The 25,281-nt window shown below is 45.5% G+C and overlaps 1 protein-coding gene across 2 annotated transcripts in view; it reads right to left on the reverse strand.

Moving 5' to 3' along the window:
• The window catches only part of MCPH1 (microcephalin 1), a 246,982-nt gene that overhangs the window by 15,403 nt on the left and 206,298 nt on the right, over positions 1-25,281 (reverse strand). For both annotated transcript variants that reach the window (XM_033177581.1, XM_033177588.1), the window contains exon 13: positions 12,380-12,617. In XM_033177581.1, the coding sequence (XP_033033472.1) occupies positions 12,380-12,617 (238 nt within the window). The remainder of the gene's footprint in view (positions 1-12,379; positions 12,618-25,281) is intronic.

Here is a 25,281-nt window from a genome sequence, read left to right on the forward strand (position 1 = left end):
CTTTACGCAGAGTTTTTCTATTTTTCATTAACTTCTGCTCATCACATTCAGCACAGAACTTCAAAAGTGTATCCTTCTGTGTCTTCAGGTCATGTATGGTGGTCATCCCAACACCATACTCTTCTGTAAGACATTTCACACTTATACTGCTGTTCAGTTCCCCCAACAAGTTGCCTGTGCTATTGATAAACATAAATTCTTCCTCTTTTTCTGATCACTGTTACACATAGGGGGATCTGCAGGCCTTTTTGACATTTTCAGTAATATTTTTACATGACACAGCAGAGAATAAGCAAAAAACCACAGTGAGTAATGCATGGAGTTCTTGGCCCCATGTGAGGTATCATGGGGAATCTGTGGTGGGTGCGTCCAGCCTGCACACGTGCCGTTTTATTATACGTTGTGGGTGTGCTTGCGTGGGGGAATCTGGGTGTGCATGGAAAAGTTATACTGTAGTTGAAGGGGGCTGGGTGGGTCTTTTTTCCCTTGGAGACACTAAATCAACCGTGTCGTGCACCTGTGCTTTGACTATGCCCTGTCACATGAGGTCAGGTGTGGAATTTTCCACTTGTGTTGACAAGTTGGCACTCAAAAAGTTTAGGATATTGGAGCATTTCAGATTAAAATTAGGAATGTTCAACCTGTATTACGTGACTAGCCTTGAATCCACTATTATTTACTATTTTTTCTATTACATTTTATAATTGTTTATCATTGGGTATACAAATGCTAATGATTTCAGCGAGTGGATCGTATAAACAGTAATTTTGCTGAATGAGTTGTAACAGTCTATTTACTCTTTATGTTTCTATGTAGACAACTGCAAACAAAATGTGCAAACATGAAAACAAAATGTGTCCCTTCCTGTATAATTCTTATAATTTCTTTTTCTTATTTTATCCCCTTGACTAGGAATCAAAGAACGCTGTTGAAGAGTAACAGTAATAGCATTCATGTGTGTCTTGTACCTGATTTAAGCCTTAAACTAAGGTTTTCACCATTCAATATTTGTTGTATGTTTTTTATCGATAACCTCCATAGTTAAGAAAGTTATCTATTCCTGGTTTCTGAAGAGGTTTTTTGTTGTTGTTGTTGTTTTTGGTTTTTTGTTTTTTTAAATCATTACTGGGCATTGAATCTTCCCTACTGGTTTTTAACACCACTAAGAAAATTAATGGATTAGAAAAAAGAAGACTTAATGCTATTCATTTATCCTTTCATTCTTAGGTTAAACCACACTTGGTTATGTATGTGTGTGTTTTAAAAACACACTGTCAAATTTGACTTGATAAAATATCTTATTTTGGAGGTTTTTTTTTTTTCTTAGACGAGTCTCACTCTGTTGCCCAGGCTGGAGTGCAATGGCACGATCTCAGCTCACTGCAACCTCTTTCTTCCAGGTTTAAGCAATTCTCCTGCCTCAGCCTCCCGAGTAGCTGGGACTACAGGCACATGCCACCATGCCCAGCTAATTTTTTCTATTTTTAGTAGAGATGCGGTTTCACTGTGTTAGCCAGGATGGTCTCGATCTCCTGACCTCATGATCCGCCTGCCTCAGCCTCCCAAAGTGTTGGGATTACAGGCGTGAGCCACCACATCCAGCCTCAGATTTTTATGCACTTGTTTACAAATCAGTTTTTTAAACCAGTATTAGGTCAAGATCATGCTAGCCTTGTAAAATGAGGGGAATAGATTCCTATTTTTTTCCTGCAAAACTTTATAATGTTTGGTAAAACTTACTACTAAAACTATCTGTGAAGGGTGCCTTTAAAAGTTTGATAGACATAACATAAAATTTACTATATTAGCTATTTTGAAGTGTCCACTTCAGTGGCATGAAGTGCATTAGCAATGCTGTGCAGCCATCATCACTATTATTATCAATTTCTAGAATGTTCTCATTATCCAAAACTGAATCTGTAGCCATTAAACAGTAATTATCCACTCCCTTCCTGCCTGCTCCACCCTTGGTAACTCAACTATACTTTGTCTCTGTGACTTTGTCTATTCTAAGTTCTTGTAAGTGTAGTCATATGATATTTGTCCTTTTGTTTCTGGCTTATTTCACTCAACATGATGTTTTCAAAGTTCATCCACAGTGTTACATGTATCAGAATCTCCTTCCTTTTTAAGGGTGAATAATATTCCACCGTATGGATAGACCACATTTTGTTTATTATGCATCCACTGATGAACACTTGGGCTTCTGCCTTTTGGCTGTTGTGAACAATGCTGCTATAAATGTGGATGTACAAATACTGTTTTGAAATCCTGCTTTCAATTTGTTTTTGATATATACCCAGAAGGGGAATTCTTGGACCATATAGTAATTCTATTTTTCATTTTTTTGATGAACTGCCACACTGTCTTCTATTGTGGCTATAGTATCTTACATTCCCAACACTACACGAGGACACAAGGGTTCCAACTTTCCACATCCTTACCAACACTTGTTATTTTCTGTGGTGTTTGTTTTTGTTTGTTTTGTTTTTAATAGTAGCAATCATAATGGGTGTGAGGTGCTGAGGTGCTATCTCATTGTGGGTTTGATTTGCATTTTCCTAATGATTAGTAATTTTCCTAATGATTAGTAATGTTAACCATCTTTTCATGGACCTATTTATATCATCTTTTATATCCTCTTTTTTGAAGAAATGTTTATTCAAGTTCTTTGCTCACTTTGAAATCGGGTTGTTTGTTTTTTTGTTGTTGACTTGCAGGAGTTCTTTATATATTCTGAAGATTAACCCATTATTTGCAAATATTTTCTCCGATTCCATAGATTGCTTTTCACTCTGTTGACTACATCCTTTGATGCACTGAAGTCTTTAATGTGTATATAGTTCAATTTATCTATTTCTACCCTAATTGCCTCTCTGTGGCTTTCATGAGCCATGCCCACCTCTTTTTCTTGCCCACCTTGCATGTTATGTGAGACAGAGAGGAGGATCAATCCTTCAGGTATGAACCAGCCAGACTAGAACAAATAATGTCCAGTCTGCTCCCTGCAGCTTGAGGAAGGGAACTGGGAACTGGGTTGCCATCACATGCCACAAAACTTTCCTGCGGACTTGAAGATAGCTTTTCCTCGATCAGGCATTTGCTGTATTTGCTGGTTGCTGTATGCATTTGGTGGTTGTTCAGAGCACCTGCAATGTCACTGCAGACAGCTTCTGCCTGGTTTTAGTGGCTCATGTGGTGGATGAGAGCTTAGAGTTTCCTCGTCTGTCATTTTGCTACCATTCCCATGTGCAGGTGCCTTTTTAGTGGCTGGTGAGAGGAATACTTTTGATTGCCTATTTGACTTTCTTAAATTGTTACTTTTTAAAATTTTCTTTTTTTGTTGATACATAATTGATTTTTTTTTTTTTTCTTTTGAGACAGAGTTTTGCTCTTGTTGCCCAGGCTGGAGTGCAATGGCACAATCTTAGCTCACTGCAATCTCTGCCTCCCGGGTTCAAGTGATTCTCTTGCCTCAGCCTCCCAAGTAGCTGGGATCACAGGCATGCACCACCATGCCTGGCTAATTTTGTATCTTTAGTAGAGACAGCGTTTCACTGTGTTGGTCAGGCTGGTCTCCAGTTCCTGACCCCAAGTGATCTGTCCACTTTGGCCTCCCAAAGTGTTGGGATTACAGGCATGAGCCACTGCACCCAGCTGATGTACATATTTTACCTATTTAATTTTTTTAGTGGTTGAACTTTAGATTTTCTGTTTCTTGAATCCATTTTGGTAACATTTTTCTAAAAATTATCCATCTTACCTGTTTTCAAATTTATTGGTATTAAATTGTTCATCACGCTCTCTTATGATTTTAAAATATCCTTACTATAGCTGCAGTGACAGCTCCAATTTCATTCTTAGTATTTCTCATGGAACCCTCTCGCTTCCTTTCTTTTTCAACATTGTCAGGATTTTTACTATTTATAAGTTTTTTCCCCGCCAAAGACCTCAGTTTTTTTGCGATTGCTGAGCCTCTTTTTTGCTCTGCTGCCATTTTGCTCACATTTAGTATTGTCTCTTTTATTTCTTTCCTCCTATGTCCTTCAGGAGTACTTTACTGCCATCCATTTATTTTCAAGCACCAACATTTAAGAAAAATTGATTAAAAAGTAAAATGAGATCATTTCATCCAACTACTTTTTTCTCTTGCTCCAAACTGGGGAAGTTTGTGGAACACCAGGTTCTGTGGTATACAGTCTGGGAACCACGACAGTCAGTGGCTGTGAAAATGAAAAAGAGTTTTCCACTTGTTGGGCCCAGGATAAGTTTCTGCCTCTTACCAAGGAAGATTCTGAACTCAAAATCAGGGGCTGGGGCTGGGATTCTGGGTGTTTTGTTAATTCACCGCATGACTCTGGCCTAGAAACTCAGAGGCCCTCAGTTTCCTGCTGTCTAAAAGCAGATTTCCACAGGTGATGTCAGAATTCGTTTTGGGCTGAACCAGTTTGCTTAGGCTACCATAACAAAATGCCTCAGGGTGGGTGGCTTCAACAGCAGACATTTATTTTGTCACCGTTCGGAGGGCAGGAAGTCCAAGACCAAGGTGTCACGGGGTTAGTTTCTCCTGAGGCTTCCTGAGAGACCCCTCAGGTTGCAGATGGCCACCTTCTCCCTGTGTCCTCACTTGGACTCTTCTCTGTGCAAATGTATCTTTGGTGTTTGTCTTTCTTTCTTTCTTTTTTTTTTTTTTGAGATGGAGTTTTGCTCTGTTGCACAGGCTGGAGCGCAGTGGTGGGATCGTGGCTCACCGCAACCTCCGCCTCTCATGTTCAAGGGATTCTCCTGTCTCAGCCTCCGGAGTAGCTGGGACTGTAGGCGCCCACAACCATGCCCAACTAATTTTGTATTTTTAGTAGAGACAGGGTTTCACCATGTTGACACACTGGTCCCACACTCCTGACCTCAAGTGATCTGCTAGCCTTGGCCTCCCAAAGTGCTGGGATTATAGGCATGAGCCACCACGCCTGGCCTCTTCCTCTTCATATAAGAACACCAGTCATATTGGATTAGGGCCTTGCCCTTATGACCTCATGTTACCTTATTTATGTCTTTAAGGGCCCTAGCTCCAGCTACAGTCATGTTCTAAGGACCGGGAAGGCTTCAACCTATGAATTCTGGGGAGACAAAATTCAGCCCATAACATGAGCTTGGTCACTTTAGGTCACTTTAGGTTCAACACTGACTGCCTAATGTGCAATAACAAAAAGGAACACAAGTTCAGCATGCTCCAAAGACACAAGAAAAATCTCTCCTACAGTCATAACCCAAAGCATGAATTAAGTCGGTCAATAAGCAAAGATAGCCTAAAACCAAGGGCAGCTTCCCATTAGGAGGTTGAGCTTTGAAGTTTCTTTTATGTCCATTAACCTTTCTGATCCTCAGAGCTGCAAGGCAGCTGTGACACACTTGAGCATTCACCCCTAAGCACGGGAGTGTTTGCGGGGGGCTTTGTGAATTCGTACAGCAAATAGTCTTCTAAGTTTCCTGCCACAACCAAAATGCTTGGAGCAGCATATGCATGGCTGGTTTCAGTTCTCAAACCAACCACCACATTTCTAATGGATATAAAATGTTGCCTTGTCTACAACATTTCTTATTCTGAATTGAATAGACAGCTGACTTCTGTGTTCTAGGTTTTTACTATTATTTTTTTTGTCTGCTTTTAATATACTTTTAAACTTTTTTTTTTTCAAGATGGAGTTTTGCTCTTATTGCCCTGGCTGGAGTGCAGTGGTGCAATCTCAGCTCACTGCAACCTCTGTCTCACAGGTTCAAGCAATTCTCCTGTCTCAGCCTCCTGAGTAGCTGAGACTACAGGCCCCTGCCACCACCAGGCCCGGCTAATTTTGTATTTTTAGTAGAGACGGGGGTTTCACCATGTCGGCCAGGCTGGTCTGAACTCCTGACCTCAGGTGATCAACCTGCCTGGGCCTCCCAAAGTGCTGGGATTACAGGCATGAGCCACCACGCCCGGCCTATGCTTTTAAACCTTTACATCTCTGATACAATTCACATCCAGTGAGTTGAGTTCTGTTGGCATAAGTTTAACGACAGGGACCCAAAAGTTTAGGAAATTTCAAAGATAACCATCTAGGACCATTAGTTTGACCAATAAATGCAATAAAGGGAGTGCTTAGAAATTCATTTTCTGGGCAAACCTTTCCAAAGCTAATGGTGAAATACTGTTTTAGAAGCTAGCAGTTAATTTTTAAACTATATATATATAGTTATATATATAGAGAGAGTTATATATAGAGTTATATATATAGTTATATAGTTATATATATAGTTATATATACATTGTTATATAGTTATATATAGTTATATATAGTTTAGTTATATATACAGTTATTTTTTTTGAGACAGAGTCTCACTCTGTTGCACAGGCTGGAATGCAGTGGTGTGATAGCTCACTGTAGCACTGACCTCCCTGAGCTCAGGTGATCCTCCACCTTAGCCTCCCATGTAGCTGGAACTATAGGCTTGTACCAGCATACCCACTCATTATTGTAATTTTTTGTATAGACGAGATTTCACCGTGTTGCCCAGGCTGGACTTGAACTGCTGGGCTCAAACGACCCACCTGCCTTGGCCTCCTAAAGTGCTGAGATTACAGGCATGGGCCACTGCGCCTGGCTGTATAGACATATTTAAAAGCCTAAACATATCAGATGTTGACATTACCAAATTCCACCAGTTTTAGTTCTCATTCATTTATATCCTGGTAGAGTTCATCTGTTTTGAGAACAACTCAAAGGAAAAATAATTCTTCATATTGTCTGAATTGTGTCTTCGAAATCTACAAACATTTTCTGATTGGTTGCTGAGCTCCTGGGTGTGGAAACCTGGGTGGGGATAAAATGAGGCTGTCCTTGGAGGAGAGGGGCTGGAAGGGGGCAGTCCCCATCCTCACTGTCCTCTCTGCCACTTCCCACAGCTTCTGCAGACGGCCTTCCCTCTCTGCGACTGGTTCCTTATTGAGGCAATGGAAATGTGGACTGCGGTGACTCTGATCAAGCCTCATGTATCTATTGAATCAGGAAGCCTGAAGGCCTGAGGCCTCCCGAGTGGCCCCATGGGAACATCATGCATTTTTCTGGTCAGTCATTAGGGGAAACGATGAATGAGCCAGGCCAGCATGAGAAGGCCTGCATGCTATCGGATCTTTTTCCTGAAAACATTGACATGGGGACATGTTCAAACCAAATTTTCTTTATAAGTTATAAGGAAATCATGTGGAGGCTAAACTTTTTTTTTTTTTTTGGCAGTGCTGTTGAGAATATTACATTATGTTCCCACAATAGCATAAATGTATGTCTTATCACTTGAATGGAGCCCAGACAATAAAAGGGCGCCTGAGAGTGGAAATACGCCTATGAGAAAGGCCAAGCCAGCCTTTCGTGATAACAGCAGCAGGGAGGGAAGAGTGCACAGAGCTGACCACAGCACAAATGTCACAGACCCTTGAGGACCGTGCCGGGGCTCAGAGCCCCACCCAAGGGCTAACATCCTCACCCCAGCTGAGTTCCTTCAGACCCCAGGGTCTTCGTTTCGTGACTTGTAAAATGGGAATTATATGTCATGGGAGTGTTGGGGGGAAAATGCAATCATTAGCAAATGCTTTCAAATATAATATGTTACCAATATCAGGTAAAGGTAACATTTTATTTCCTAGGGCCGGGAATTTCATTTTTGTTTTCCTGTTTATTTTTTTCCATATTCAACCACCCACAAATGTACTCTCTCTCAAAAAGAAAAAAAAAAAAAACAACCAACAACAACCCCATTTCTCCTTCTGGTTGAATGATTCATCAAGAATCTTGGCCCAAGTACAATACAGTTTCAGGGAAAAAAGACTCCAGGGAATGAATAGGGAACGTAATCATGACCTTTCCGATAACCCCGTTATTAGGCAATGCGGCGCAGATGAAATTCTCCAGGGAGCAAGTGAGTGAGGCGTGGCTTACATTTTGTATGCTGAGCCCTGCTTGGTGACTTCACACCTCCACCCCCTGTTCTATGCCAGCAAGGTGGGGCAGCTGGGGTGGTGGGCGAGCTGAGGTCAAAAGAAATTCTTACAAGTAAAATAATCACTAACAATTTTTATGTTTGTAGATACGGAGTTGTTGGTCTTGAGATACAGACCATGCAGGAACAAAAGGCTTGCGGGAGGACGGTGGTGCTAGGATGCTGCAGTCCCAGGGGAAGAGCTGTGGTTTTAGTGCCTACCTTCCTTTCACTCCTCTGGCCAAAAAAAACTAATAATAATAAAGAAAGGAAAAGAAAAGAAACTTCTCAGAGAGGTGCCTAGTGGCTAAAAAAAGACTCCTGGTTCTCCACCCCTGTGACTTTACGACATCTCCAAAACAAGACTGTAAGATACAGAAACAATATGAAGGTACTGAAAAATGATTCTTTTTTTTTCCTTTTTAGAGATGGGGTCTTGCTCTGTCGCCTAGGCTGGAGTACAGTGGTGGGATCATAGCTCACCGCAGCCTAGAACTTCTGGGCTCAAGCCAAGCTCCCATGTAGCTAGGACAACAGGCATGGGCCACCATGCCTGGCTGAAATTCCTCTTAGATGCCCAGGGACCCCATCTTACACAGCAGCTGATATTCCAGTTTGAATAAATTTAATTGATTTTTTTGGAGTATTGTCTTTCCATAATTTAATTTAAACAAAATAACTTTTTCTTTCAATTTGATGCTTTAAAATGGTTTGATATATTCCTAGTTTTTCAATATTGCGATATTTTGAGAATGAAATATTGTCCAGAGAAGCATTTGTTATAATGGAAATTAACGGGAGGAAAAAAAGTCTCCAAAAGACACAATGTGCTTTGTTGAAGGGATGATGAGGACACATCCATGGATATTGTCTATCTGCCATACTTAACAAGCCTATGTCTGCCACAGGGCATTTGCACTCTCTGTGTTTTCTCCTTTAACCAACATGTGGGGTAAGCAAGGTAGAGGTTATCACTCTGTTTTATATATGAAGTAAATGCATTCCACAGAAAATAGGTGATTTCAGCTAGGCACAGTGGCTCACGCCTGTAATCCCAGCACTTTGGGAGGCTGAGGCAGGAGGATCACTTGAGGTTGGGAGTTTGAGACCAGCCTGGCAAACATGGTGAAACCTCATCTCTACTAAAAATACAAAAATTACCTAGGCATGGTGGCAGGTGCCAGCTACTGGGAAGGCTGAGGCAAGAGAATCACTTGAATCCAGGAGGTGGAGGTTGCAGTGAGTTGAGATCTCGCCACTGCACACTCCAGCCTGGTGACAGAATGAGACTCCATCTCAGAAAAAAAAAAAAAAAAAAAAAAGTATGTGATTTGCTTCTGGTTAGAGAATAAGCAAATGGCCAACCTGGACCTGGATGAGGCAGGAAATGCAATGCCCTGGACCGTGTGTTCTGTAGGTTTACAAGTGTATGTATGGACAGAAAAATAAACCTTCCTTTATTTGTACATAGCTGCAGCTACTGGATTGGAATTCAATTCACAAAGAGAAAAATACAAAAAAATCGATTTGTCTGTTAAAGGATAATGTTTAGCAGAGGGTGAGAAAGGCTAGAAGTATGTACGGACAGAAAAATAAACCCTCCTTTATTTGTACATAGCTGCAGCTACTGGATTGGAATTCAATTCACAAAAAGAAAAATAAGAAGCCAATAAATACTTGCAAACTATGTGATCTTACATCCCAGAGAGTGTGGGCTGGAGAGCCTGGTACTGGAGACGCCCACTACACTGGGGTCTGGTGGCCGGCGAGTGAGGGGACTCGTCTCACATGGGTGAAGGCTGCAGCACACACAATACCCAGATGTTACCAAGGGCACACGCAGATGGCATAAGTGGTGAGAAATCAGAAACAGGACACACGTTACAGGAGGAAAGAAAAAGAGGCTGGGGCCTGTGGCCCAGCCCTGGAAGTCAGAGAACTCTGAATGGCTTTGTGGGAATGAAGCCTTGGGGTTAAGCAGATAGACATTCACCTCCTGAAAACCCACGGGCGGGAGAGCCCAGCGGCAAAACAACCGGAGGAAGTGAGCAGCCGCCGAGCAAGCGTGACTCCACACAAGGATGCAGGAGCCACAGGAAGGAGCCGTCAGAGCCACCCAACCTGGAAACAGAGGCAGGCTCGGGCCCTGCACGGCACACGCTTTCCAAACTCCAAAAAGACTGCCTGTTGGTAGGCACTGTGGATATCAATCGTGTGCACAGTTCTGTCAGCTGGCCAGACATGCCTTCAGGCCCAGTTCTGTTCTGCAGTCAGTGGAATTTTGATAATACACTTTTCCAAAAAAACAAAACAACAACCTCTGTTTCAGAACATAGGATGTTTTGAAGGCTATGTTCTTGGCATTTAGAAAACAGTAAACAGCCTCTTAGCTTTTGGACTGTAGCTAAAATCATAGTTTTTGTTTTTGGAAGTTAGTTTCCAGGCAAAAGATGAATTACTCTGCGCCTGAGTAAAAAGTTACTTTTGATTGCCATGCTTTTAAAATATATGAAAGGATGACCATCAATCATGTAAGAGATGTTTGTAAAATGTCCATAGTTAATTATGAATGTAACTTGGACAAACACAGTATCTACTTGTCTATTAAAGGATAATGTTTAGCAGGGGGTGAGAAAAGCCAGAAGTTTAGGATTTAGAGACAAGCTGAAGTGCTAAGAAAGGAGACTGAATAAGAAACATGGAAAGAGATGGAAGCAAAGAGAGAGAAAAAGAATGAGAGAATGAGAGAGAGAGAGAGAGAGAGAGAGAGAATCTGTAAAGCCAGGTAAGGATCTTGGCCCCAGGTGCTGAAACTGGAGTGATTCATTGTTATGGGCTGAATTGTGTCTGGCCAAAATTCATATGTCGATGTCTTAACCCTCAGTAACTCAGGATAAGACTGTATTTGGAGATGATGCCTTGAATAAGACAAGTTAAAATGATGCCACTGCGGCCGGGTGCAGTGGCTCACACCTGCAATCCCAGCATTTTGGGAGGACAAAGCAGGAGGATCGCTTGGGCCCCGGAGTTTGAGACCATCCTGGGCAACACAGGGAAACCCCATCTCTTCACACACACACAACACAACAACAACAACAACAAAAAGGCTGGGCGTAGTGGCTTGTACCTGTAGTTCCAGCTTGTGCCAGAGAGGTTGAGGCTGCAGTGAGCCGTGATCGTGCTACTGCACTCCAGCCTGGGTGACACAGCGAGACACTGTCTCAAAAAAATAAATAAAAGCAAATAAAACTATGCCACTGGGTGAGCCCTAATCCAATCTGATTGGTATCCTTAGAGAAGAGAAAATTCGGACACACATGGAGACACCAGAGATGTGTGTGCATGGAGGAGAGGCCACGTGAGGTCGCAGGAAGAAGGCAGCCGTCTGCAAGCTCAGGAGAAACCAACGCTGCCGATACCCCCTCTTAGACCTCCAGCCTCCAAAACTGACAGACCATGCGTGTTGTTGAAGACGCCCAGCCTGCAGTATTTTGTGATGGCAGCCCAAGCAAACTAACGCGTTTATCACAACCCTGTGGAGGAGGATGTGGGATTCACCCACAGTGGAGCCCTAGGCTTGTCCTGCCACGCGTGACTCCACCACAGGGTGCATAAGTTGTGGCACAGATGCTGCCCCTGCCTCCTCCGCATTCCCCAGGCCATCCTTGCTTCACACTCTTCCTCAACCCCCTTCTCCGGGGATCACCTGCAAGTCTCCTGGAGCCCGCGTGTGAGCATGGCGTGGATCCAGCCTCCTCCGGTCACAGCTCAGCTCCTACCACCTCTTCCTCCCCAGAATTGCACATGGCACCTGGCGCAACTCCATGAATGCCAGAGCGGGACATGACGGTCACACTGTGCTCACTTGTGAAATAAAAGATGGAGTCCTTTTACATCTTTAACGCCCTTCGAGCACATGAGCAGACGGAGTGATCATGAGATGTACCTGGGAGAGGGGATGACAGGGACGGGGGCTTGGGCCCTAACGCCGGGCGCTGCCAGGGACTCTTGAAGTAGGACAAGGAGGCACTGGGGAGGGAGGGTCTAAGTGGGTGCCTGGAGAGCCTGCGTCCACAGGGGTGGCTTGGGGTGGCTTTGGGTGGACTGGGTTTTTCACACGAGCCAGGAAAGTCAAGTGGGGAGTCCAGTTAGAGTTCCCATTTCCTTGTGGACTGTGCTTCTGCTGACAGCAAGGAGCGGGAATGCCGAGGGTGACCACATGACGCTGCCAGGGCAGGTGCTGGAGGCTGGGACATCAACCCAGGCGCCCCAGCTGCATGGAAGGGGGTGTGAGCGTGACGCCGCCCTCCCTGGAAACCTGTTCATAGATCTGGACCACACAACAGTGTCTCTGTGCCTAGGTTCTTACCTAAGACCCATTTCTCGGACAGATACTTGACTGTTGCTTTCTTCTTTCCGCTGTAGGGCCCGATGACGATGCTGGCCTGGCGCGGCACGTGGCTGACCCGGCCTCCGCACAGGTGGACTAGTTCACAGAGCTTGGCCACTGGGGGGCTGCTGGCAGGCGAGACAAACATCACTGGCTGGTCGGCAAAGAGGGTTCCGCGGTACGGCCCTGCAGACAAGTGGCACTCCCTTCGGCACAGCTGTGGGGCAGACAGAGAGAGAATTACAGAGGTGGGACCACTTCAGTCTCCATAGCGTAGGTGAACTGTTGCGGTTTACTTCCTTTTTTGGGAAAAGAATAGACTGAATGTAAGGCTGCCATGCTCCTGTGAATTTCGAATTCTGAGAACCCAGAGAAGATGATGACATTAATGACATAAAACTGACATTTTCTGAAGTATCCATGAGTCAAACTCCAAGGAAATAAATTAGAAAAAAAAAAAAAAAGTGTAGGCTTTGAATTATTACAAATCCTCAAACAAAATATTGGAAAGCAACTGTTAGCAGAGCAGAGCCGTAGCTAGGCTAAACTCCGGCTAAAGTAACTTGGTGACGTGTGCAAGTGACGACAAGATTCTAATGCACTGCAAATGCTGGCTGTGCTGGAAGAGAGTCATTCAATCCAGCGTGCTCCAGGCTCTTGGCAGAAAAGGACTTTTATAGAATCTAAGAAACGCTGTAAATCCAATACCCTGGTTTGGACGGGGAAAGGGACAGTGAGGCAATGCAGAAGGAGAATTCCTAGAGCCGTTCCCAAAACACACTAGGTTTGCGGGAGAGCGGTGTCTCCAGGTTGTTCCAACGAGCTGTTGGGAAACATTTCAGAAACAGGGATGTGAAGCTGCTCTGCTTCTCATTCTGGCAACGTGTGGTCATCTGGCTGACCCAGAGGCCCGCGGGAAGGCCCAGCTATTCTGAACACGCATTTTCCTAACTATGGGTCGGTAAAGCCTTCTTTGTGAGTATAAACACCCTCTGAGAGATGCTGTGGGTTATGTGCCATCCACGTTTTGTTTTGCATATTTTCCCTGCAATATCTGAAATGAATGGTTCACACAAATTAGAGATTTGAGGGGATGTATGTGGGGGGAGGGATGAAGGGGTGTTCTCAGAGGAGTATAACCTGGGGTGCAGTGAGGTTGGGGTCATCTTAGTCAGGGGCAGCAGACAAGGTTGACCTTGGAAGTAGGGGTAGGGTGGAGTTGGGGGAAGAGCAGCAAAGAGTAAGTTCCACAGCCCACATCGCTCACAAAATCAGAGAAACAGTGAACTATTTTTCTGCTAGGTTTTCCTACTACTCTAATATTTCACAAAAGAGGATCCTACTGTGAAAATACAGCTCCAGCATCATGGATTAGACCCAGTACACTTACATCTGCTCATGGAATTTGCTTGTTCTCTTCCCTTGCGTTGAATTTTACAGCATAATAACTACCGAGCCTCAGCAACTTTCATGTGACTTCCAGGAGACAGTGGCAGCAGGGGCAAATCATTCTTCCTGGATGGTGACTTTGTGAGTATTTTTAGCAATATGTCCTGGGAGATAGGCTGTAAAAAGGGCTATTGATTTAATTTGCAGACCAAGAGACTGAGCTGATGCAAGACAAGAGATTTGCTTTGGCAAATTGTGAGTCACACTGCAAGAAAAAGCCATGGTCCCTAGAATCATGGGGCCAAGCTGCATGGAAATGGGATCAAGAAAGAGTATCTTTCGTCTTAAAGTAGGACACACACACATTCAGAAAGTTCACTATGAAAGTATTTGGCCGGGCGTGGTGGCTCACGCCTGTAATCCCAGCACTTTGGGAGGCTGAGGTGGGCAGACCACAAGGTCAGGAGATCAAGATCAGCCTGGCTAACCCAGTGAAACCCCGTCTCTACTAAAAATACAAAAAATTAGCCGGGCATGGTGGTAAGCGCCTGTAGTCCCAGTTACTCAGGAAGCTGAGGCAGGAGAATGGTGTGAACCTGGGAGGTGGAGCTTGCAGTGAGCCGAGACCGTGCCACTGCACTCCAGCCTGGGCAACAAGAGCAAAACTCTATGTAAGAAAAAAAAAGGCCAGGCGCGGTAGCTCACGCCTGTAATCCCAGCATAATCCCAGCACTTTGGGAGGCCGAGGTGAGTGGATCACTTGAGGTCAGGAGTTCGAGACTGGTCTGACCAACATGGAGAAAGCCCATCTCTACTAAAAATACAAAAACTAGCTGGGCATTTTGGTGGGTGCCTGTAATCCCAGCTACTCAGGAGGCTGAGGCAGGAGAATCACTTGAATCCAGGAGGCAGAGGTTGCAGTGAGCAGAGATGGTACCACTGTGCTCCAGCCGGGGTAACACAGTAGGACTCTGTCTCAAAAAATAAAATAAAATACAGTATTTGATTGTTGAAGCAATACTATGGAAGGGTATAAAGTAAAAAGAGGCTTTTCCTGTTAGACACTGTTGTCTGTGTCTTCTTTGTTGGCAGAACAAAGACTTTTTCTGGGGGCACCAACCTCCACCTGGCCATGTGTTCAAGCCCAAGGAGAAGTCCCAGGATTGGTCCAAGCTAATCACAGTGATAACAATGCAAATGACTGAGCTAAGCATGGCACAGCTGGCCTCAATCCTGGCCAGTGCGACCTGAGAATCAGTTGCTGGTGGGATTCTGAGGGAGTTTTTCTCACTATTATAAACAGATGCATAAGCAGAAATACTTCTCTTCTTTGCTCGACACTGTCATGTCTAATGTTATGCCTGGATCACTGAAGCCCCCAGAGGCCACGGGACACGCTGAAAATGGCCCAGTGGGAAGGCGGAAAGCTCTGGGTTCTGAAAAACACTTCTAAGTTACTGACGGACCAAACTGAAATCATCCTTTATTTTGTTTTTATGTCAGAAAAAAAAAAAAAAACCTAAATTCTTTAAGTGACTTTTTTGTTAAGTTTTTGTTTCTAGAAGCCCAAAGTATCCTAATAATAATAATTTTAAATAATCCACCTATTTTTGGAAATATCTTGTTCATCGTTGAGACTATGATCAGTTCTCACCCTGCCTCCCCTGCCATTTACCAGAGTTAACAACTGTGAAGAGTTCTCTGTGTATTTTTAAAAATTCTGTAAAATGCACACACACACACACACACACACACAATTTGATATGGTTGTTCTTAACCAAAAAATGAGATCAAATCTCTATCTTACTGTATGGATAAGCAGTAAATAAACCTTTTTCTAATGCAGTAGAAAAGGAAGTCAACCTCTCGGATGTTTAGGATGTGATTTCAGTAGCTAGTTTCTTTGTGCCGTGACATTGCCTTCAGAATTCTGATCTTGGCCAATTTTCCTATCCAGCAAAGCACCATTTCCCCAGCACTGGTACTTTTTTAAAAAGTTAGTTGTGAATTACAAGCTGTAAACATTAGATGCAGCAGACAGTGTTCTCACTGTGTCACCACTGGCTCTCGCCAGGGAGCCTACGTGTTACCTGGAGATCAAGGGGAAAAGCCTCAAAGGCACAGATTCTGAAGTCAACTTGCTGTTGATTATTTTCATTGATTTTTCAATCCCCTTGGTAATCGCAATTTACAGCAATGTGCTCTAAACTCTGATTTCAGCTGGGCTAAGTGGCTAACAGCTGTAATCCCAGCACTTTGGGAGGCTGAGGCAATTGGACTGCTTAAGTCCAGGAGTTTGAGACCAGCCTGGGCAACATAGGGAGACCCTGTCTAGATAGACAGACAGACAGATAGATAGATAGATAGATAGATAGATAGATAGATAGATAGATAGATAGATAAGCAAGCCCACCATGGTGTCACATGCCTATAGTTCCTGCTACTTGGGAGGCTGAGGTGGGAGAATCACTTGAGCCCGGGAGGTTGAGGCTGCAGTGAACTGTGATTGTGACACCGCACTCCAGCCTGGGCGACAGAATGAGACCCTGTCTCAAAACAAAACAACTCCCCACCCCCAACAAAAAGCCAATGATTCTAATTTCACTGCAAACCTTTACACACACACACACACACACACACGCATGCACACACCCCAGAAACAGGAGTGCATGCAGGACATGTGGAGGGGACAGGCGTAAGTTGGGGAACAATAGCTGGGTGGCGTTGTGCTGTTTTATTTTTGTTATCTCAATGAGAACATCAGAGATAACCAGGCTCATCTATTTATATATTGACCTAGGAGTTTCTAGCTAAAAACAGTTAAAAGATAATTTTTAAAACAATCATAACTTTCGGGAGGCTGAGGCAGGAGAATGGCGTGAACCCGGGAGGAGGAGGTTGCAGTGAGCCGAGATGGCGCCACTGCACTCCAGCCTGGGCGACAGAGCGAGAGTCTGTCTCAAAAAAACAAAAAACATAGCTTTCATACAGGTATAAAATAAACACAGTGTATTCATTTTACTTAACTCAGATGCTATAACTGGTTCAAAGGACAATCTGAAGAACACATTTATAGATGAGAAATACTAAAATAAACTTGCGAATGGACAAAAAAAGTTGGCTTTCCTACAAGGTAGGGAGCATTGCCTCTACCAGACAGAATTCATTTCCTGCCCATAGACAGGCGCGTTTGCATCGCCAGCAGCTCTTTACAACTTACGAAGCTGTAAAACAGCTCCTAAGCAATGAAGGCTGCAAGCAGATAAGCTGGCAGGCTGTGAGCAGGCCTCAAATGGAGTTTTTCAATGAAGCACGAATGTTCCCCGACAGAACCCAAGATGTCTCTTTAAAAGAAATCATGAAAGAAAAGGGGATTAAGTGGAGCTTATGGGCTGCTCCAGGGTTAAGTGGCCTCCAAAATAAACAGGACTGCTCCATAGTCAGAGTGAATTTTGGGTGGGGTTTGAAAGAGTTCCTGCTTTCCTCTGCTAATGGCGACATAAAATGACCATTTCATACCCATGGATATACACTGATGTGTACATGTAAGTTGCGGAGGCAGTGGCAGAAGCCAGAGGACTTTCTCTGCCGTGAGCTTCTCCTAGGAGCCCTGGGTTGCAGAGGGTGAGGAGTGCCAGGGAAGTGTGTCAGTTAAGGCCGAAGGGACATTAGCTTTGGTTTAAAACACATTGCCTGTGCTTGCGTTCGTGTCTTCATCTGATTTAATGGGTTTTAGCTCAGACTCTCCAAATCTATTTACCTACAAGTCCGTTAAGGCAGACTGTGTTGTTGACAAAGCTAAGCAGAACAGAATGTCCCCTCAGCTTCTAGCTTCAAGGAATCCCAGCTATTTATCCATCACCAAGAAGGGAAGCCCCACAGGTGGTTGACGGTTGACGGTTCATTGACTCCAGCCCAGGGTGTTGGATTTCAGTTAGTGCATTTGCTTTTCCCTCTAGGTAGAGCTCACCCTTTAAAGTCACTTCTTGGCTCTCTAACAGTTTTAAGATGCACTTTGCCATCTCAACAACAATACAGGACGTGTCTTACAGGGCTATAGTTCTCACTCACAGCGTTCTTCCTCTGAGCGGCCCAGGAAACACTGGCAGGCCTTACAGTCAAGGCACCTTAGATTTAAAGTATGGAGTACGCGAAACCTTCCTAACTGGTAAAGCACTCAGTAATGCAAATTCTGGGTGCAACTCAGTGGTTCTTAGTCTAGTCAGAGTTATGCAATCATCAGCACAATCTACTCACACCCCCCTCAAGGTATCACATAAATATTTCTGAATTCACAATGCGGACAATCTCATTAATGACTTTATTGAATCCTGTAGCCCAGCACTCGGGGTCCTCTAAAACCCCACCCCGCCTTCCCCTCCAATCGCAGTGCCCACTGTCTCTTTTAAATAGACTCTGTCCTCATCAAGCCTGTTCTCTGTCCCCCAAATACGCCATAGCATTCCTTAATGCACGCCTTTTTTCCCCCAGTTCCCTACAATCTTATAATTAGTGGTGACACTAATCTATATGTGTTAAAACTCATAGAATTGTATACAAAACAGTCAATTGTACTGTGTACATACATTTAAAAGATAAAACGTGTTCTTTTAACGCTCACATTGGTCTACTTTCCATTTTTTCCTGGATCCTAGAAAGGCCTTCCTGTGCTTCCTAAGGCACAAAATCCTCTTCCCAGCGCCTGCCTCCTGACCCCAACTCAGGGCTGAGGCACAGAACCAGGGCACTCATCCCCACAGCACTCCCTGCAGAAGTACCTGCACATTCGTTTGCTGTGTCGTTAAGTGAACTCATTTCACTGTGAGTATCAGGCTAAGTTCTAAGGATACAAAAATGGAGGGACACAGTCTTTGCTTCTTCAGGACACTCTAGAAGTTACAGACGTTTCACGGACAGAAAAGTGGGAGCCGGAGTGGGCTTGGGGCATTTAGGGAGGACTTCATGATGTTGGTATGTGATATGGAGTCGTGAGCAGAAAGACGGTTCCTCGCGGAAAGCACACAGGAGCCCCTCAGGTCCTGAGACCTGGGTGTCTGAAGGCCCACGGCATGCGTGAGCGCAGCCCAGGGTCACTGGGAGTGAGGGGCGAGGGGTTCGGCAGGCCATAATTGCAAGAGCTAACTTGCTAAAACATTTACATGCACGCCAAGTGATGAGGTGTGGACCAGACCACTCGTGATGACACAGTGTGAGCATGGTCACTGGGGACCTCAGAAACCTGAGCAGACGAGGCCATGGGGGGATCCAGGTGTCAGGAGACTCACTTTTCAGGCAACGTGGAGGACAGGCAGAGGGGCTGAGATCAGGAAGACCCAAGAAAAAGGAATGAAGTAGGGTAGGGTATGGGGTTGGGGAAGGGAGGGAGATTCAAGACAGAATGAAAAGTCAAACCCACCAGGAATCCAGTAATGTGACTGGCTTCCTGTGTGCAAACGGGGAGGTGAACACTAAGATACCCCGGGGACCACACAGGCATTTGTAAGAAAGCTCAGCTGTGGAGGTTTTGAGGTTTCCAATGAATAAGCCATCTTTTTTTCCCCCAGGTTCAATACCAACTGAGAGGCAGATATAGGCATTGAACTATAGAGACAAGTCACGCTGATTATTCCTCAGGCTGCCTGCAGACTGGGCCTTAGGCCAGCGGACACGTGTGTTTGCTAATCTCCTCTGACGACTTAGAAAGACCATCCACCGAGCCACATGGGCCCTGGACAAAGGGCCTGGCTCCACGCAGGGAGGGACAAGAGGGGGACAGAAGGCAGGCTTTCTCCAGGAGGCAGCTATAGTTGTGATAAGATTTGATTAAGTTGGTCTTCCTCTGGAGGAGATGGGGGTGGGGGGGGTGCCAGCCTGGCAGTGGAAAGCTATCAAGGAGGCAGGCCCCTCACCACCCACGGGAGGATGCAGGCATCTGAAACCCGGGACACCAGACCGTTCTCCATCATGAGTCCTGTCCAAGCGGCCAAGCTGTGGTGAAAGCCCCGGCTCTGCACAGCCGTTTCCGAAAGCAGATCCTAGTACTGATCATTGCAAAAGAGGTGAAGGCAGACCCAGAGGCCACCATTTGGAAAAACAAAACATTTTTAGGAGTTTAACTTTCTCAAATAATTCTCAGTGTAGAGTTAAACGTAACAATGTGGCCTGCACTGAGTCCATCAAAGTTGGAATTAACTGGTCATTGGCACTGGGGAGAAGGAACAATGATGCCTGCAGTCCCTGGACCTTAGAAAAACTAGAGAAATAGGAACGGAGCACACCATTAACTATTCTGATAATCACCTCAATCCGGTAAAAATAAAAAAGGTCTTCAGACCAGGAAGACATGAAGGCTCCTGAAACTCTGCATCACACTTTTTCCATTTGCAGTCAAAGCCATCCCTGCTCCTGGCTGCCACCTCAAAGCATCCTGTTCCCTTGCCCTCTACAAGACAGCTCCAAACCCTGCGCTGCCAGACGGGGCCGCCCACTTCACCTCGCTGTTGCTGTCCCTCCTCTCGGCCCTGATGATGCTGTCTCCGTCACTGATCTTGTCCCACTTCCTGGAAGTCTCAGGACATCCACAGGTGCCCCTTCCAATCCCCTCACCCCTCAGTCTCGGGCTCCTCTCTCCCTGGGGAACTGCAGAATCCCGAGCAGCTTCCTCTGTAGCAACCACCTCTCCCCTTGTCAGCAGCCCCGGGCCCCTGCCCCGTGGACGCGATTGCCTCCCGCCTTCACCCCTCCATGTCCTAGCCCCTAAACCAGCACACAGCCCACCACCCCTCTGTGACTTCCTGGCCCTTCTCTCCACATTGGGCTCAGTCAAACCAAGACCCAGGTTAAATTCAGATGCCGAGCGTCTCTGCACGGGCAGCGCTGTGGGTGGGTCTGGCTGGTGTGCTAATCCCCTGACCGTTGGGCGTGTGGCCCTCTGGGTTTCTAACCCCTCTTTCTACCTGGCTCATCCTCCCCTCCTCACTGCCCATTCTCACCTGCCTGGCCTTCAGCCTATAAGCCCTTCCTCACGCTCAGCCATGGCTCCCCACTGAGGACAGTGAAGTAACCGATGTCTCCTGCTCCCCAGCACCTGACACCTGCTGCAGGCCTGCCTTCCCCAGAACCCCAGGCTGCTGGACAGGAACCCCCATAACCCCCATATGGAAGGCTGATCTCCCTCCAGGCCAACCCCGTTACTCCTGTCTTCTCAAGGACATGCTCCATCAGGTCTTCCTTCTGTCTTGTTTGTTATGTTTTGGCTCAAAACAGTCAAAATAACCAACAACAAAAATGCTGTTATTTCTCCCACCCTGCAAACCCCTTCCCTCTTCACTTCCTTTGCATCTTTTTGTAGCAAAACTTCTTGAAAGAGTGGCGTATGCCTACTAAACTCACACCCTCTGCCTTTGCTCCCACCATGCCCGTGAAATTGCGGGGGTCACAGGTGGTTCTCAGTCCTCTTCTCGGAGGCACCACCAGCTGGGAGAAGGAGCAGGACATGGAAAGCACAGATAGCAAAAGCAGGTGAAGCGGCGATGTGAGCGGAGGAGGCGCCCAGAACACCAGGCCAGGCAGGGGAGGTTGGAACAGAGGCAGGCCAGCCAGCTGGGCAGAGAGAGCCAGAGCAGGTCCTCAGCCAGCGGTGCTGGAGGCAGTGGGGGTCAGGAAGACCAGGGTGGAGGCTGCAGGGATGAGGACATGTGCCGAGCAGGGCAGGCACTGGTGCTGAAGAGCATGGGTCGGGGAGGATGTGGATTAGCCAGGTCGCAGAGGTAATGGAGAAAGGGGTAGTGAACCTCAAGCAGCCCTCAAAAGACAGGCAGCAGCACTGGCAGGCGGCATGTGGAGGAGGATGAAAGCCTCAGTACAACTCTCCAGCCAGGGGCAAAAGAGTTATTATGCCTGGGAAGTGGGCTGGCTGGGAAGGAGAGGAGGTTGGCCATGGGGATCGGGGCTTGGCTTAAATAGGCATAATCTGATGCGGCAGCTAGTCACCAAATTAGGCAGAGTGAAGGGGTGACACTGCTGTAACAAGAAATGTGTATTTGGTTTCTGACCCGGGTTCCTAGCACTGAGCTCCTAAAACCCTTGGAATTCCCCTAGCGATGCAGGCAGAAGAATGTCCTTCATCATTTATCACAAGTCCTCTCCAACCCTACCTGAGTGTATGCTAGTGAGGTGGCTCCCGGAGGCTGGGGGCTGAGTGCCAGAGGGACGTGCCAGATCTTTGGAGGGCTGGAACTTTCAGCCCCACCCCCACAAGGTCTGGGGTTCACTCAATGGCCAATGATTTCATCAATACTGCCTATGTAATGAATGAAGCTCCTTAAAAATCCTGACATTACAGGGTTTGGGAGCTTTGGGGTTGAACACATTCTGGTGCAAGAGGTGATGCCCCCTGAGAGGGCATGGAAGCTTAGTGTGCTCCGCTGCCTGGCCCCGGGCCCTGTGCACTTCTTCTCTGGCTGTTCTTTTACATCCTTTCATAATATCGTTGGTGATGAATTGGTCAATGTTAAGTGATTCTCTGAGTTTTGTGAGCTGCTCTAGCAAGTTACAAATCGCAGGAGGGGGTCGTAGGAACCCCTGATTTACCGCTGGTCAGTTAGAAGGGAGACCTGGGACATGCAGTTGGCATGGGGAGGGGGGCAGGCTTGTGGGGCTGAGTCCTTCACCTGCTAACTCCAGGCAGGTGGTGTCAGAATTGGATTGTAGGACACTCGGCTGGTGTCTGCAGTGAACCGCAGAATTGTTTGGTGTGAAAAAAACCCTACATTTGGTGTCAGAAGTGTTTTCTCTCTCTCTCTCTCTCTGTGTGTGTGTGTGTGTGTGTGTTTGTGTAGCATAGTAGTAGCAGTAGCCGTAGTAGGAAAAACAGGAGTTTGTTTTTTTTTTTTAGAGGAACAGTTCTGCATGCAGTTTGCAGCTAGAGAGGGGTCTGGGAGGCATCTGAACAGAGGTGACAAGCAAAGCCACAAGAGCATGGCTTCATTTTCTGCTAAATTTGCAGTTCAAAAGTTCCAAGTTTCAGTTTTGTAATATGAAACACTGTCAGTGAAACAGTTTTTGAAAGAACAAGAAAGGTTTTTTTTTTTTGTAAGAAAAATCAGCATCTTATGTTCTTAGTTTTAAGGAAATGGGCATGATGTTGTCTCAAGTGTATGAAGACAGTTCTGTCAACTTCTGGCCTGGGAGACCCCCGGGCTCTGGGAAAGTAGAGATAACAGACTTGAAAATCCATCCCTCTCTTGTAAGTGGGCCTAGGGGTCTGTACTTTCTAAGCAGAATGATTATAGTTTTTCATCATGGGGGAAAAGAAAGCCTTAAACCAGGGAGATAAAAAGAAAGATGATAGATGCTGTTCTTTTTCCTTTCCCTGGGCAATTTTGTCATTGCAGAAAGGAAACAGACTGGAGGAAGATTATGGCTTTTGCTAAGAGTTGAACCAGAAAGGCTGGCAAGAGCAGCACGCAATGACAGTTGACGCCAGACTCTGGGGTGGTTGGAACAAGTCGTGAGATTTAAGGTAAGTTATAAAAGGATATTCTAATCAGTAGCCAACAACGTGGCTTCAACAGGTTAAGAAAAAGTTAAATGTTATAAATGAAGACACCTGATTGTAACTTAGAGTTTGCCTAAAATCAAGGTGGTTTGTGTTTTCCAAACCACCTTCTGTCCCTATCCCAGCTCTTGCAGAAGAGAAGAAGGCTCAGTGGCAACCCAGCCCCACACATCTGCATCTATTTAAGAGAACTAGAAGCATGAGCATTTAACAGTCTGACAACGGAGACAAGAGCATGTCAAAGCAAGGAGACTCTCAAGGCCAGTAAAAATAGTGAACATGACTTAGAGGGTCCTTATGGCTCTTGGCAGTAAAGGCCTCAGACAAAAACATGTGTTGTCAAGCATGGGAGTATGGTTTATATAATCAGCCTTGGTTTTAACACTGAGATGTTTTAGGATGTTTCAGAAATAAAAGTTGAGAGAACTGCCAAAGAACTTACCCAGACAAAAAAGGAGGTGATGGCAGAGGACAGGGTGTATTAAGGCAACCATGAACTGCCCCCCCACCCCCCTATGGTTTACCTGGCAATGTGTGTGTGTGAGGGGGCATTGCTTTGATAATGGGATTCCCAGCAAAAATAAAATCTATGATGTTGTCAAAGAGGATGGCAGGCGAGGCCTGGGAAATAAGAAGTGGCTCACTCTCCCGGGACATCCTCCTCAAATTCTTATTTTATGCAAAAAGTAAAAGTGCATCAGGATAATCGCTCCCGGCTTAGCTTTTCCAAAAGCCACATACAAATGGGACTTTCTGTTCTCCATGACAAACTAGCAGTTAAAGGAAGGCAGAATGCATTTTTTTCCCCTGACTTTCTCTGAATGCGATTCAGACAACTGACATTGCAAGTCAGTGAGCGCCAAACTGGGATTTTTTTTTTCAGCATCATTTGAGTTTTTTTTCTTTTTCTTTTTTTTTAAGGCTACATAAGTGATGGGAACATAATCGTCTTGGGAATCCACAAATAACTTTTTAAAAAGTCATAAATCTGGATTTCATGCCTCATAGTTTTCAACAACTGCGAGAAATATGTCAAAACTCGAACGCGGTAGGTTTCTGTCCCCGTTAGTGGGCACAGACTGACGCTCTGGGTCCCGTCCATGTGCTTTGGTGGTAACTGCGTGACCTCGTCAACAGCATGCTGGCCGACATGCCTTGGTTGCTTTTCACTGTCGTTTTTCAATATCATGATAAAAAGCACAGGGAAAGAACTATAAAGTCATGGAAACTTTTAAATGGTCTGATAGGTGGCATAGAAATTTGTAAACCTTATAATAACACTAGAGCAGGTCCACAGTGTCCTTGAAAGTTGGGGGTTTTAAGCAAGAATTTGGGCAGGGCCAGCCCCAGCAACTCTGCAGTATCCTGTGGGTCTTCACGCTTCAGAGGAGAAGCTCATCCTAGCTGTGCATTCTAATCACCTGGGAAGCTGTTAGAATGTTGTTCCAGGGGCCCCACCCCACGCTAATGAAGTCAGAACACCAGATGGGGGGTGGGGAGGCCTAGGCATTGGTGATTGTTAAAGCTCCCTAGGTGAAGCTAATGGGCTGCTCAGGCTGAGGGAAGATTTTTACCGTGCCCGTGGTTCTCAAATGTGACTGCTAGTGCAGTCACCCGGGGAGTCTGAAACAATTCCAGTGTCTGGAGCCCCAACTCTGAGCATACTGATTTAAGTATAGGAGGTGTGGCCTGAGTAGCAGGAGTTACAAAAAATCTCCCCAGCTGATTCTAATGACAGCAAAGGACCAAATTATAATCACAGAGGCTCAGAAGAGTAAGCGGGTTCATATCTCTAACCATAAACTTACATCTGTCAGTAAGCACTTAGCAAGTGAGCCCTGCTACCCTGCACTGACCAAAGGAGAAGAAAATAGAGTCCCTGTTTTAACAAGCTTGAAGGGTTAGGAGAAGAAATCAGTGCAGCAAATGCAGT

Source organism: Trachypithecus francoisi, unplaced genomic scaffold (assembly GCF_009764315.1).
Source record: "Trachypithecus francoisi isolate TF-2019V2 unplaced genomic scaffold, Tfra_2.0 Contig01558, whole genome shotgun sequence".
NCBI lineage: Eukaryota > Metazoa > Chordata > Mammalia > Primates > Cercopithecidae > Trachypithecus > Trachypithecus francoisi.